At 42.5% G+C, this 14,275-nt stretch overlaps 1 protein-coding gene across 1 annotated transcript in view; it reads right to left on the bottom strand.

Annotated features, from left to right (window-relative positions):
- Positions 1-14,275, bottom strand: part of LOC128709383 (uncharacterized) — a 66,562-nt gene that overhangs the window by 10,382 nt on the left and 41,905 nt on the right. The window contains exon 3 of the mRNA XM_053804381.1: positions 3,839-4,061. Within this exon, the coding sequence (XP_053660356.1) occupies positions 3,839-4,061 (223 nt within the window). The remainder of the gene's footprint in view (positions 1-3,838; positions 4,062-14,275) is intronic.

The raw sequence follows: 14,275 nt of genomic DNA, 5'->3' as shown, positions 1-14,275 counted from the left end.
AATTTTTATGTGCTGATTGCATTTAAGTCTTAAGGATTCAGTAAGCAATATTTAACATACAATTAATAATTGATATGGGTTTTCATAAGAATGTAATCTAATGTAAACGTTTTATCCCTTGCCAAGGCATACAATGTCCGTGTCGTTCACAGAACGGATGTACGGTTCCCCATCAGCTAGGAAGGCCTCTGAAAACCCAATTGCCTGCCGCTTCAAACCAACGTTTGAAGATAAGCCAACACATTTTTCCACAAACACTTGCCAATGTTGCAATGAAGTTTATTTCAGGCCCCTGGCGGAAGTTTCCCCGTTTTGCGCAAGAACCGTTTTGTTACTGGCGGTGCGGAAGTCCTTGGAACTTTCCCGGTAAGGATCGACTTTTCGTTTATCAGAAACAGCAACAGCAATGTGTGCTATTTTCGGACGGTGTACAGCGGTTTGCAGCGCACTAGAACCGAGCCGGACAAAAAGCGATTTACACTCGCAATGTAACTTCCGGCCGACTGAAACTTTCGACCTTTTCTCAACAGGAAACCGCCCCGCTTTTGCTCTTTGGTGGCTGGATAAGGTGCTGGTTCCGGCTGGAAACTATTCGAGGCTGCTGTAAACTAACTGTACGCGTTCTAATATTTATCGATGGTTTTAATTGCTCCACACTGAGTTTTATGAGTTTGTCGATTAAGTCGTGGCTTTGGTTTATTCCATTCGAATGCAAATGAGATAGAGGATTTATCGAAGGCGTGACGAAGGGTGGCTAGTGAAAGGATGTGCCAGGAGGGGAAAGTAGAAGAAAAACTACCACCAGCAGCAGAGTGCAGCGTGTCACAACACCACCTTGAGAACGGGAGAGGGTTTCATCATGCAAGCGCTTGGCAATGAGTACCGTACGGCTAGCAAGGGATGTGATACGGAAAATTGCATTCGAGGTTTTGCAGTGATTTATTGTGACCAAGCTGGCGTCATCAACGACGCTGTTTGGAATGAGCAAATTTGCTGCACGTCTGTTTTATACGCTGTCTCGTCTACGGAGTTTCAGTCTATCGAGGAAGATTTAGTGTGTCCAACACCTCAGAACACGCTCAGAACAGTCACTAAATGGGACAGTGCTCGGAAAGAGCACCAGGATAAAGCATCTGTATTAACTTTGTGGTTTGGTAGTGTAATTAGCTCCATTTAATGTGCACAGTCTGTGCGCAACTGGTGACCGTTAATAGTGTGTAACACAAGTACGGTTTTTGTTATAGCTTTTAAAACTATTTTAGCATGGTGAGTAAGCTTCGTTTCTTTTATATGACACACATTATATGCTTAAATATTTTATGCTCGGAGATGTTCATCGTTTAATGCTTGTGATAGATTATCTTCAGATGAAAGTTGAGGGATTCAGTCTCAAAATGGTTTTGATGTTCAAGTGGAGATCAGTGCCATGTGTAGTGCCGCGTGGAACCAGCGGAGCTATCAAATACACCACCAAACTGTCTCAACGAACGCCCAACCTTTTCAATAATTGGACAAACAATGAAGGAATACGCGTAGGTTTTATTTGTTGATTACTGTCTCCACTTTGTTGGCTTCCTGTTATTTGAGTCGTGCAAATCTACGGCCGACGACAATTGCACCCTCTGGAATGCACATACTCTCAACTGCAAGCCAATCGACTCAATCCAATCGCATTACATGAGCGCCATCGCGTTTCCACTTCCCGTAAGTTAGACCGAGATAATCCCTTAAGCGGTGGCCAGCGCAAATACATATGCCACACTGAAGCGTGGCAAAGCCGTTGATTTGTGATGGCAAACGCAACAAAGCGGATTATAAAAAAAAAAGCTATGACAGATGAAGTGCACAAACTTAACGGTTTAGTAACGTGTCTATGCGTGTTCCAATAGTGTTCTACGCGCAGGAGAAAGGGTTTTTCAAATTTGTATTGAAATACATATTTTTTCACGCCACATCTCTGCTGCAGTGTCGCAACATGATGCAGCAGTGGTGGGAAGTTGCGTAAAATGCAACGCAAATGCAATCGTTTCTAATTTTCTTTCTCTATTTGATTGTTTGCCAAACAGTTTCATTTGCAGCGCCCGAAGCCGTTTGCGTCGACTGTAAACGATAGCAAAAAGGTTGAAAATGTTTACTTGTGTGCAATCGTCCAGCGCAATCGCGCCCCAAAAAGCTTTTGCGCTCGCCTCTAACGTCCGTAGTGGCGATAAATGATCGTTCGACATGGTACTGAATTGAACTCGTTTCGGCGGGTAATGTTTTTGAAACCGTACTGCATTGCGCTAGAGTGTCGAGATGTGAGTTCTGCATTCGAACTGTTTTCCAGCGACCATTCGATTCGTTTCCAACCATCGGGCCAAAGCGTTCCTAGCAGGTGGTAGTGATCTTCCAAAATCGCTCCTTCGAACCAAACGCAATGATTATTTAATGGCACTGTTTACAGTCGGTAAAGATAGATTTTGCGAAGCTTGAAAACGGGTACGATGCGCTGTTTCGTAGGAATCAGTGGAAGAATTCCGTGCTGCATCCAGCTAGGGATGTAGCAATGCACCATTACTTCTGTAACGCCATTGTCGGAAAGACCGTTTAATTATTGCATCGTTTTTCGTTCGTCTAATCCGTGTTCCTGCGTTGCATTTAGAAAAGTCAACACATTTGCTCAATCGAAGCTCGATTTGCTCGGTGTCCTTTAGTTAGTATCTTGCACTGGAAAGGACTCGGATGCTGTAGCATCGAAGGGCATCTTCATGTTGGTTTAGTACATCGACAGTGAATGCTGAATAATTGTACACAGGTAACGGTATAAGGTTATCCGTGGGATAGAGGCATAGAATATTTGTGATCTGATGCTCTTGTTTCGATATCGGAATGGTTTTTTTAACACGTTCTGCAGTTCCAAACGTGTGCCTTCTCTAAAGAAAGTGTCAACATTTGTTCTTATTTACGTTTCAATTCAGATATGTTTGTGACTGGTGTCATTGGAAAATAATGTCAATTAAGCATTGAATGGCACAAACAGCGTATCAATTAAAGATTGACTAAAACATCGTTAAACTAATGACAGTTCTACATGCAATGAGTGTTTACGGACCGAGTTATTTTTGTGTAAAATAATTTCAAGAATAGTTTGAGGATAGAGCTCTTCTTAGATGGCTTGTTGTAGAACATTTTATATCTTGCTCATCTGATTTGTTTGCCTTATTATTACGATCTGATTAGAAATTAAAAATGTTCATTAGACTCTAGCTCATAGGCTGTATGAATGTTGCTAGGCAATAGTTGAGCATTGTTTCAGTTCATCCTTCACCGTTGCAAACGTTATATCCATAGCCTTCCGTTGCTACCAGCTTCACTTCATACAATGAAACCTCCGCAGCAAGCTGTCCGATTGAATTCCCCGAGTGCCATGTGGTGCTACAATTTTGAAACGGCAGCCATCCTGTTTTACATCTTACAGCGACGTGTTGGTAGTAAATGTGGTTCGCAAGCTGGAGCCATCCAGCGGGGTCGTCGGTATGACTTTACGATGCGGTTAAAGCGTTTGGGAATTAAAATTAATTTAGAAATTGCACTGCAAACCACCGTGCTCGGTCGTCCGGATCTAACGTTCGTCCAAGGATGAGTTGAGCAATGGAAGGATGCACCTGCATCTCTAGCGTGCCACCAGTGGAACGGGCCAGTGCACATCACCATGGACGATGGACGTCACGATTTGAGTGGAATTTAGGTTGGAGTTCTGGCATGCTACCGCATTTGCGCACGTACTGGTCGAACGTGAGCGATGTTGGGAGGGAAAGTTTTCAAACACCTTCTGGTAAAGGTGGTGGAAGATACCTACCTATTACATTCAGATGCACGAAGTGGCTCATGTGGGGTGTCGTCGAAATCTGACACTCATAGATGCCGGAATCGCGATGCTGCGGGTACTTGATCTGCAGGCTCCAGTCTTCCGTGTGTGGATGATGTATCGCCCGGAACCGCTGATCGGATGTGTACGTGTAGCGGCCCACCGTCAGTAGATGAATATCCCGGTGACGGACCCAAGACACCTGCAGCAACATCTGTAAATGGAAATGGTTATCATAGGAGTTAGTTTAGAAATGAAAGGTATATTAGACAACGAGTTATTTAAATAAAATTCCAACTACATGAACTAGAATTGAATGAGATTCTTTTAAGTAAAACCATCAACCATTTCATGGTAACCAAAACCATATGTGTCACCAAAATAAGTACTTTATATAATAAATAATTTGTTGTTGTTTCCCCATACATGCAAAAAAGCTCTAATATTGTATCTTTCGTACACAGATCAGTAATTGCATACACATATTTGCAACTTTATGTGCTTCTCAATACGAAAAGATTGTGAGGCAAGATATGTTATGCTGCTCGTCTGTATGCAGCATGTGAAGGCTCTAGCCTGAAGATAAAGCTAACCAAAACCAGTGACAGGTCCGGTTGTTACTAAGCAACAGGCGGTAAAATTGTTGAAATTTATCATGTTAATAGTCATCTGGGTCAGTGAGCGGGCATTTGGATGGGTATAACATTCTGCTGCATGTTAACCCGATTGGCACGGTTGAAACCATCTTGCCATCTTTTCACTTTCCGATTGGCTTGTCAGTGTGGTTTGTGGTTGCTCTGCCCGGGGAAGGAATGTCAGGCACAATGCAGCTGGATCTGACTTCATCCGGTAAATCGCATTAATAGCTGTGCATTAGACATATGGTAAATTGAAACCCTTTTTTCAAATCTCCGTTGCAAAATGAAAAGCTCGGCACAGTACATGATATTTCTGAGCCGCAGAACGTTTTCATTTACAAAACACTACAACGATATCCAATAACAAACTCGGATAGGAATGCCATTGATTATAGCAAATAAACCAGGCCAGAATGTTTAACTAGTTGCTATGAAAAACTGAAAGCTATTTGCAATCAACGTATGGGAACGTTTTGCTTTCATAAAAATGTATGACATTGCAGTATAGCTCTAGTGGGAAGCGTTGCTGTTTGCATTCTTTACGATAATTGGTGCAAAAAAGAGAAACAATCCCAGTTTCAAAAGTCTTCGACATTTTTATGTTGCTGCAAGAACAGGAGCATACCCAGATGCTACCGTACGCAGCGATAATTGAAGCAGAAAAGTGCAACGAAGAGTATGACAATGTTCGATGTCATGAATAATGAAATCAATTAGTTTGTATTCTCTGCTAGAGACATAACGGAGCTCCGAAGCATCTGGCGAATGTCATTTCGGTTGGAAGTTCTCGGAATTTATTGCAAGAACGATTGCTCCTTGGGGTTACGACTTGAATCAGAGAGCATATTTGAACCCTGAATGTACGGCTGGAGTTTTCTGGATTAAGATTAGATTGGACTTTACTGGCACTCAATATGAAAATGAACTTTTTCAAAATTTGCTGTGATATACTTTAATTTGTAATTGCAATTTTGTGTGGCTATTTATGTACATAAATCGGTTGCTTTATCACTTAATAAAAAGTGTTTTATGTGTGCAGATTATCGTGGCTTTTCAGCATATGAGTAGAAAATGACTAATTGTGAAATATTTCTAATTAATGCTTGATTTAAATTAAAATACATAAACATCATTCTGTTTAAGGGAATTGAAGATTATTTTATTATTTTTAACTTAATGACACAATCAAACTTCTATATATATCTGGAATAAAACAAACCAACATGTGAAGCATCTGTACTAGATGTTTTGTGTACACAAACATTCGTCGCACGAATGGAGGCGCATGGTGGACCAACATTTATTCGATGGAGGCGCATGGTAGCCCGAAGGTCATGTGATGGAGGCGCATGGTAGTAAAAGCTTCCCGTTGGTTAAACAATCAATTTATCTTTTCCCACCATTTGAACGAACCAATTTTACGTGGCAGGTCGAGTGTGAAAATTTATTAGCTCTCTATACGAACCAGAAATTATGGTATTATTTGGGCGTATCGTGTCCAGCACGCTATCTCGTTGCGCTCCAGGCCAAAGCGACCAAACACCCTTCAGCACTTAAGCAAAAGATTGAAGTGTTACACAGTATAAGCACGCACCCATTGATGTTGTTCCTTTCAGTGTGGGGAATATCCTTTCGCATGGATATGCGTACGACAGACCAAATTACAAACAAATGAGAGTTAAAACATGAGAGAAACCAAACAAAAAATGAACCTTTACGAAAAAAAAAAACAGTTCAACTATGTCACGCAATCTTTGAAGTATTTTAATTATTTCATGCATTAATGAATTTGACCTAGTTTTGGTGTCCAAAATGTTTCCGGTGCAGAGCTGTTGTTGGGTAATGGATCTACAATTGAAATCGACATCTTCAACTCATTCTCTTAACAATTTGATCCATCAGAATAAAAAGGAAAAGGAAGGCAAAAGGTAAGGGACTGAAGCCGACATGGGTTCAGAATTATTTTTTCTTTTCTTCTTATTGATATCGATCTTTGTTGCTGTAGGTTCTTCGATATTGCATACTATCAACGTTGTTATAGTGGCTCAGCCACAGCCTCCTCTATAGCAATGCGTGTGAATTCAAGTGGTCGTAAAATTCCCCAACCCAAAGCATAGGACCCATCCCACAACCAACGGATGAGGCTTTCATTTCCGGTCGCTCGCAACGGTCGTCACACGCGCTGCGCCAACATTTTGGTGTGTATGCGGCCGTGCAAATGCTTGACGTAACTGAACCAATTTGCGACGAGACAATCTAGCAATGTCCTTGTACCGTGAAAATGGTTATGCGGCGCAGCACGATGTAGCGATTTTCCGGGTGAAATGGACATGCATGAACGAGGAAGCACTGTACGGCAAACAGCACCAGCACGAACAAAAGCTTGTCTTTTTTTTTAAAGCAAAAGTGAGCATACAAAACAAACAAAAAGCTCCCATTTCTTTACCAGCCCAGTATCCCGGCGGCGTGTCAGGGCGGTGGGAAAAATAAATAAAATAAAATATATTTATTGCTTGTATGCAGCAGGAATAAATTATCCATGAATGGTTTGGTCCGCGGTGAACGAGGGTGTTGTTATGCAAAAGTGGAAAAAAGGTGGACCTCATCGAAAAACAGAATTGTCTCACGTTGGTCCGATCGGATGTGGAGTGAGGCGTGGTTTGCTTTCGCTTGAATTTACCCCCCTACCAGCTGGTTCACAGTAGTCAACGGGGTAGATAGTTTGGTTGGTTATATGTGTTTTTTTTTCTGTTTTACTTAATCCATTGTGTTTCACTTCCGACCACGGGACTTTTGAAGATTGGTATTTTTTTGGGGTTGCAAAATGGGAAGCGTAACCGGAGCGCACGTGGAGCTATTAATATCCGGCAGCGGAAAAGTGAATCTCGAATCTCGTTTTCATCGATCGAGAAAGACACAAAAAACCCCAACGGAAGCAAATACGAAACGAATGTCGTTTCATTGCGTTATCTAGCAAACAAACGCCTCACGGCCTGGGGTTTTGATTATTTTACTGACCGTGGAATGGTTCCTACTGGCTCCGGCGATTGGCGATGGTGTATCTAATGAGTTATAAGCCACATAGTACAATAGTGGCCTGTATTGTAGTAGAATTTAAATTTAGAAGCTAACTCATCAAACCGCTAGTAATTAGTGGCCCAATTGTTCGCTGCATCCTTTCCCATAAACGAAACAATTATGCCCATTGCCAGCAAAACATGACAACGATTCGGCAACAGGATTTATACCTAACGAAAGCGAGTGATTATCATTAGCATTACTCGCAGTTTGCATCACCATAAATAAGCGGTATACATAATCCTGTAAAGCAAGCGAGACATCATCCCGCGCCCGGTAGCGTGCTCCTGCTAACGTACGGCCGGTGCCGTTCCAGACGGTTTTGGTTGACTCGGTTCGGACGTTCCTCTTTTCTGCTCGTTATGTTTGAATAATGCATGAGACAACATAATCGAATATATTGATTGACTTTTCCAACAAAACCACTACCGTGCGGTTGTGGCGTACCCGGTTGCAGCGTCGGGTTCTGCCCTGACGAACGTTTGGGAACAGAGCGACAAAGACAAAGTGTACGGCAGTCAACAACTAGTGGTTCAAGTTTTGCTGTTCGTCGTCTCGGTGGGTGATGGAACACATGTTTTCTTTTTTGGGGTTTTAATTTTGTTGTCAAACATCGGGGTGGGTCTTAGGTTGGGGCGTTCATTTTTGCTTCTCTCCCTGTAATAATGTCCCATTATGGAGTTCGAACGTGTGTCAGCTACTCTACACCACCTAAGATGAAGTGGATGAATAGCGTACTTAACGAGACGTACTTCAATGATCGTTCGGACGATGGCAGATCCACCGGGATACTGGTTGGATGGACGGCACGTGTAAAACATGCAATCCCGCACCGAACCAAGGTGCATGAGTGTATATCCATCAGCATCATCGGGGCAGTACCTAACTCCGATAAAAATCAATGAAGTAATAGTCTGTCTCGTTTAATATTAATGGGAATCAGTTTGAGTTTTTCTATTAAAAAAGTTGCTCGTACGGTCCGGTGTACGAACGAAGACTTTCGGCCGTCTGCCCGGGGCGCTATCTCGTATAGCGTAATTAAATTTCCACTCCCACTACAGTGCCGTACCCACACATCGACGGTACATTGGTATACAAGTACATGTCTACGGGCGGAGAACTTGGAGTGCTGTGCGATTTTTTCCTAGAATTGATGGCAATGCGCTATGATGACGGTCTTCGTTTATGACAGAGCGATGACAATGCCGTCGGTTATTCACAGGAAGAATGCAGCGGTTACGACGCTTGTTTATGCTTCATAATGCATAGCGAAGGAAAAATTGTTTTGGAATTGTTTGAAACAAAGTTCATTGACGTAGGCAATGGATGGGTAAAAAAAAAAAACGATTCTCCATTGCTAATAAACTGACTAATAAAGATTTAAACTATTCTGTTTTGTGTCTAAGACCAATGCAGATAATGGAATAATTTTCATTCACTGAACGTATTGTAACAATAAAAAAAACACAGAAACATAACAAACATAATAAGGACAATAAATTGTACCTCATTATCTTGAAACGAATTTTCCTTAAACCCCGTTAAATACGTTAAGTTCCGACGGTCATATGGTGGATATGGTCATGATGTCGTTAGAATGACACCGGACGAGCCAGCTATTAAAGCTAAGGTCATTCATGGGATCAGAAGAGGCGTGGCAGGCACGAATTAAAATGTATTGATGGCGTTGATGTTAAAATGATCTGGACATGATATTGGCTGACGACCTCAAATTCGTTATAGCTGGCGATATGTAAGTAAGTACGGTTGTGCCATTATTTCATAGCACTCTTTTAGTATCCAGGATTTTTAGGGCGTGTGAAAGTAATATTAAAGATATTTATTTTTTCACAATAATACAGAAACGGGAACAATGCCATGGCTATCAATTTCAGCGAAAAGGAATTAAACAGAAACAATCTCACCACTTCCATCCACATGACTGGTTTGATTGAACGGCAAGAGTTGAGAAGCTACCGAACCAAATGAATTGTTTACTTAGCTTAGTACACGAGGACTGGACGACGAATTTCATGGAAGATGTTACATGGTATGTTGTTATGAACAAAAGAGAACGATTGTGTAGCTAAACCAATACAAGCTTTTCTCTTACGTTTACACACATATCAATACATTTTGCTTATCTGACTTTAATGTTTGATTTAGAATTATTGTAGGATTTCAATTAAACTTTTTATAATGATGCTCTTAGAAATAAAACATGCACTTATTATTTAGCAACTTGATTAAAATCTCCAATTTTTCTCGAATAATATTTTGTACAAACGCAATCAAACTGTCATAGAAGATAATAAATTGGAACCTTGCACACAGTTTGCAATTCACATTTATAAAGCGATTCAGCGAGCAAAGAGCAAAGTTATGCCCTTAAACAAGCTCTAACAATCAATCCACCGAGACAGGATGGTGCTTCCTTTGCCCGTGCATATGAGAGCACTTGCCCCATTTCTGAAAACGTTGGCCAGTTTAGCGTCGCTCGGGACGATGCATGAAGTTTGCATAAATATTTTCATACACTTCCTCTTCATCGGAGAGGTTTTGAAAATATTCTTCCGGTGCACGATCTTCCGGCTCGTTCCACCGCAGATCGCCCCCGAGGGTGGCGGAGAAAGAAAAATGCTGTTGAGCGTTCTGCGTTGTTGTTTTCCTCTTCAGTTTCTCATCACTTATATTGGCTCGTGTCTCGTGCTAAGCGGATCTAGCCCCTGTTTTTTCCCTTTCCTTTCTTTTCAGACTGTGCACAAGCCGAACACGGAAAATCCCGTTTGCTGCAAGGCCGGTTTCTTCTGCTGGCAGCAATGTTTTATTCATGGCCGCCGAAAACTGGATGAAATGAAAAGAATAATAATAACCATAAACGAAAGAAGCGACCAGCGAAAAACAAGACGAAAAAAATAAAGCGCCTCATGGTAAACATATAAGCAAACACACGCCAACGTGCGGTGCCGCTTGTTGTGCAGACTTCACAAGTCATCCTGTTTGTTTTACGCCGCCTAGCCCTGGCGTTGCTCACCACCAGCATCGTAAACCACTCCCAACCCGGCGATGATGGTGTTGGTGATGGAAAACGAAAGAACACGTTGCGAACGGAAAGTGGTTGAAAGGTTGAACGGACTCGGCCGTTGTGCTAGTACAATTGCTTCCCTTTTTTCCCCTTCTTCGCCACGGTTCTGCTTGCGGCTGGGAAAAGGTTTCCGGTTGCTGATGTCCGACGGTGCCAACGGTTCAGTGTCCTTTTTGGGGTTTCGTACGTTTAGGGAAAGCGCAGTGTCTAGTACCCCCTTCGTTTTCGAAGTAACTCACTTAGATTTATGCTTTTATCGAGTTCTCCCCAAGAAAATGATGGTACATCCGTCAAATGTGAATAGGAATAGGTCGGTCAAAGCCGATCGTCCAAAAACTGTCGTACCCAGGTTTTTGTTGTTCACCCCATGTATGACGATGGTTCAATTCCGAAACCGGCGGTCGTTACGGGCAATGGGAAGTAAAATGGCAAAGCAAAAATTGAAGTAAAAAAAAAAACACCCAGCGAAGATGTCATTTGTGCCAGAACGATAAATGGACTTGCTGTCTAATGCAGTAACGAATTTTTGTCCCTTCATCTCTTTTGACAGACGACCTTTACAGGGCAGGACATTTTCATTGCCGACATCCCTACCTCCCCCAGCTGGTACCTTCGTCGTATGTTTGATTTGATGGCTCTCCTAACCATTGTTGAGATGAGTTTTATGCAGTGAAATTTGTTGAAAGGATTGCACAATGTTTAAGGTGCCCATTTCCCAGGAAAGCGATGACGGTCAAAGTTGGAAGGTTAAAAATTAAACCCAACTTGTTTGCCACTTCCTTTCGCTACTGTTAGAGCTTTTCTTACATCTTCACTGATGCTAAATGGCTAAGCTCGGTAGGGTTTCTAACCAACAGTGGCAATCTTTTGGCAGCCTATTCGGCCACATTACGACTAATGAGCGGATGGCAATCCTTTTTTGCCGGTCCGATAGACACAACTGGGTCGTCTACGATAGGTGACTGTTGGGGTCTCCCCCGCATTCTATGCCCCCAAAAGCACACTAAACCTGAACAGTGCAGCAACGTCCCGGAAGGCGGAAAAATTAATGAAACTTTCATGAACTTACTCTCGCCCTCGAACCGGGGCACTTATTGCCATCTGGTGAACGCGAAATAGCCACTGCCGTTGGCAACTAAAGGCACCAAGCGAAAACAAAAAAAAAACAAAAACCATGCCTGAAAATAAAACTATTCGGCACGCTATACTTTCGGTCGAAATCAACGGCCCATTCGTTGGCGCCCCATCGCCGAAAGATCTTCTTAATTATGCTGCACTAAAGCTGGTGCAGTTTCGTTAGGGTTTTGAACAGACAGCTGTAGCACAAACAAAAAAATTTCACTCCCAAAAGTTTTTGCGGACAAGCGCTTACAGAGACGAATTCTTTCGCCCCTGAACGCGGTGGATGGCTTTTATCGGTACTTTATCCCACTCCCCACCCGAAACAAAAACTAGGGAAGCAACATGAGATACTCGGACAGAAAGCTTCGCCACCGAAGCCGAACTGGTGCGCTTGAGGCTTGGGTGTGCATTCTGGATAAGAAAATGCAAAAGGATTCAAACCTCCAGCCAGGTCGGCTTCATGCTGTCAGTGGTGAGTTCATGTCCTTTTGCTGGTACGATTTGCCTTAAAAGACAAAGTTCTAACAATGATGATGGTGTCCAATTCATAGTTCACTTCCCTTCTTGCCTTTTTTTTAGTCGCCATACAGGGCGGTACGGGCTGGAAGTGCAAGTCGCGAGATAGGATGTATTTTTTGTCTGTATGTGTATGTGTATGTGTGCGTGAGGCTGTTGAAAGTTTCTCCTGCAGTTTGCTTAGCCTGCTGAACACTGAGCAAACGCCCCAGGGTTGGTGCAATGGTTACGAGGAATGGTTCGACAAAGCACCCGAACACCAGCCCGGCTATTATACCAAAGGCGGATATTCCGATGCCACTCCTTGTGGAAGCTTTTTTCCACCCTTGCCGCTGCCCGGTCATCCGGATCGAGATGGCAGCAGCTGAGCAAACATAATGAGAACGCTCTTGCAGGGTGTCGTTAATTACCGGAAAACTCCGGTTTGGAAGACCGGTTGGCAAACCGGAGGGGTCGAGGTAGGGTGGGGAGGGGCGGTAGGATATTGGATAACAATAGGCAGCCTCGAAACCTGCCCGGCACAGACCAGCCGGGGTTGATGTAGACGTTGTTGTGCAAAGTTTTGAAAACACATTTGCCTTCCCGGGAGAACCATTAGAGATGGTGTGCGGGACGGTAACTGATAGTAGATGGGTGCAGCGGTAAAAGATGATCGACTGCTTCAGCAGTTCACATTCGATCGATCCGCGCAAACTTTTCGCCGGCCGTAACACGGTGAACCAAATTGGATACTTTAGGGTGAGAAAACTAGAAACCATTTTCTTCATAGGTTAAGAACAGTTTGTGGTTGTGCAAGTAAGGCTAAGAATGGTGAGCAACTTCGATTTTAGTGGATAAAACTTGAATGGACGACGGAATGGCCATTTTAATGCCGTAGCTTAAGCTTTGTTTGAACTATTCAACTTGTAGGATTTTAAATATTCAACTGTATCACATTTCATAGATAAAATAGACAATAGCATATTAAACATTAGCTTTATATGTCCTGCGTGGTGCGTCAAAGGCATTACACTTTAAACAGTTTGTTTCAATATCCATCCAAATAGTAGTAAATTCTAAAGAATCTTTCGGAGACGTCAAGATGCTATGTTGTTTTGAACTTGGATAGAATTTGTTAATACATTTGTTAATACTGGATTAGGAGCGAAAATTCTGTGAAGCTAAAGCTTTAGACATGGCTTATATTATAATACCTGTATTTTTGAGTTTGGGAGCGGCCCGGTAGTGTATTTGTAGAAGCGCCGGCCTTAACACGACAGGACCGGTCCGAAATCTCATCCGGACCAATCCCTCGCAGCAAAGAATCCGGCTACGGGTAAATAAAGTCAAAAAGAACCAGAAATGGCAAGCCGAGATCTTTCGAGGTTGTTATTGTGCCGATGAAGAAGAAGATTTTCTAGTTTAACTGATGAATACGGAACTATTTCCGGTTGCATATCAATTTGAGCTAGAATGTGCTGAGATCGACTTGGAATTATTCGCACATTTTTGTTCGAAAATAGTTGAATCTGCACAAAATTGCCTTGACTGACACACTGACAGCTTCTCGGGCAGAACCGATTGCAACCTTCAAAAAATTCTAGAAAGTGTTCAACTGGTTCAACAAGTGCTAATAAATGTTTACTACGTTATCAGCAGTACTCTTAAAGTTCTGTATCTCACACTGTAATGATTGTTGCCCTCAAAGTAAATTCCGCAGTGCAAGTTCAAACCATGGTGTTAACCACCAATTGTAGAAGTAATTTGCTTTGTGAAAATAATTTGCTACCAATGGTTGTGTAAATGGATGCGCCGCCATGAAATTGGATCGAAATCAATCTAACACAAACCATTTCGAACGTTCACTCATGTTCCCGGCGAGAATAGACCATTTGGTTGGTTTCATAAAAACGATCTGCTTGAAACATGACAACGCTCGTCAAACGGGTTTGGCTAGTGTACTGATGTTAGAGCTGGTTTTTGCTCTTACTCCCGTACATCACCGTTCCC

Source organism: Anopheles marshallii, chromosome 2 (genome assembly GCF_943734725.1).
Source record: "Anopheles marshallii chromosome 2, idAnoMarsDA_429_01, whole genome shotgun sequence".
Classification (NCBI taxonomy): Eukaryota; Metazoa; Arthropoda; class Insecta; order Diptera; family Culicidae; genus Anopheles; species Anopheles marshallii.
Note: the sequence above shows the minus strand (reverse complement) of the source record. Positions and strands in the feature narration are given on the sequence as shown.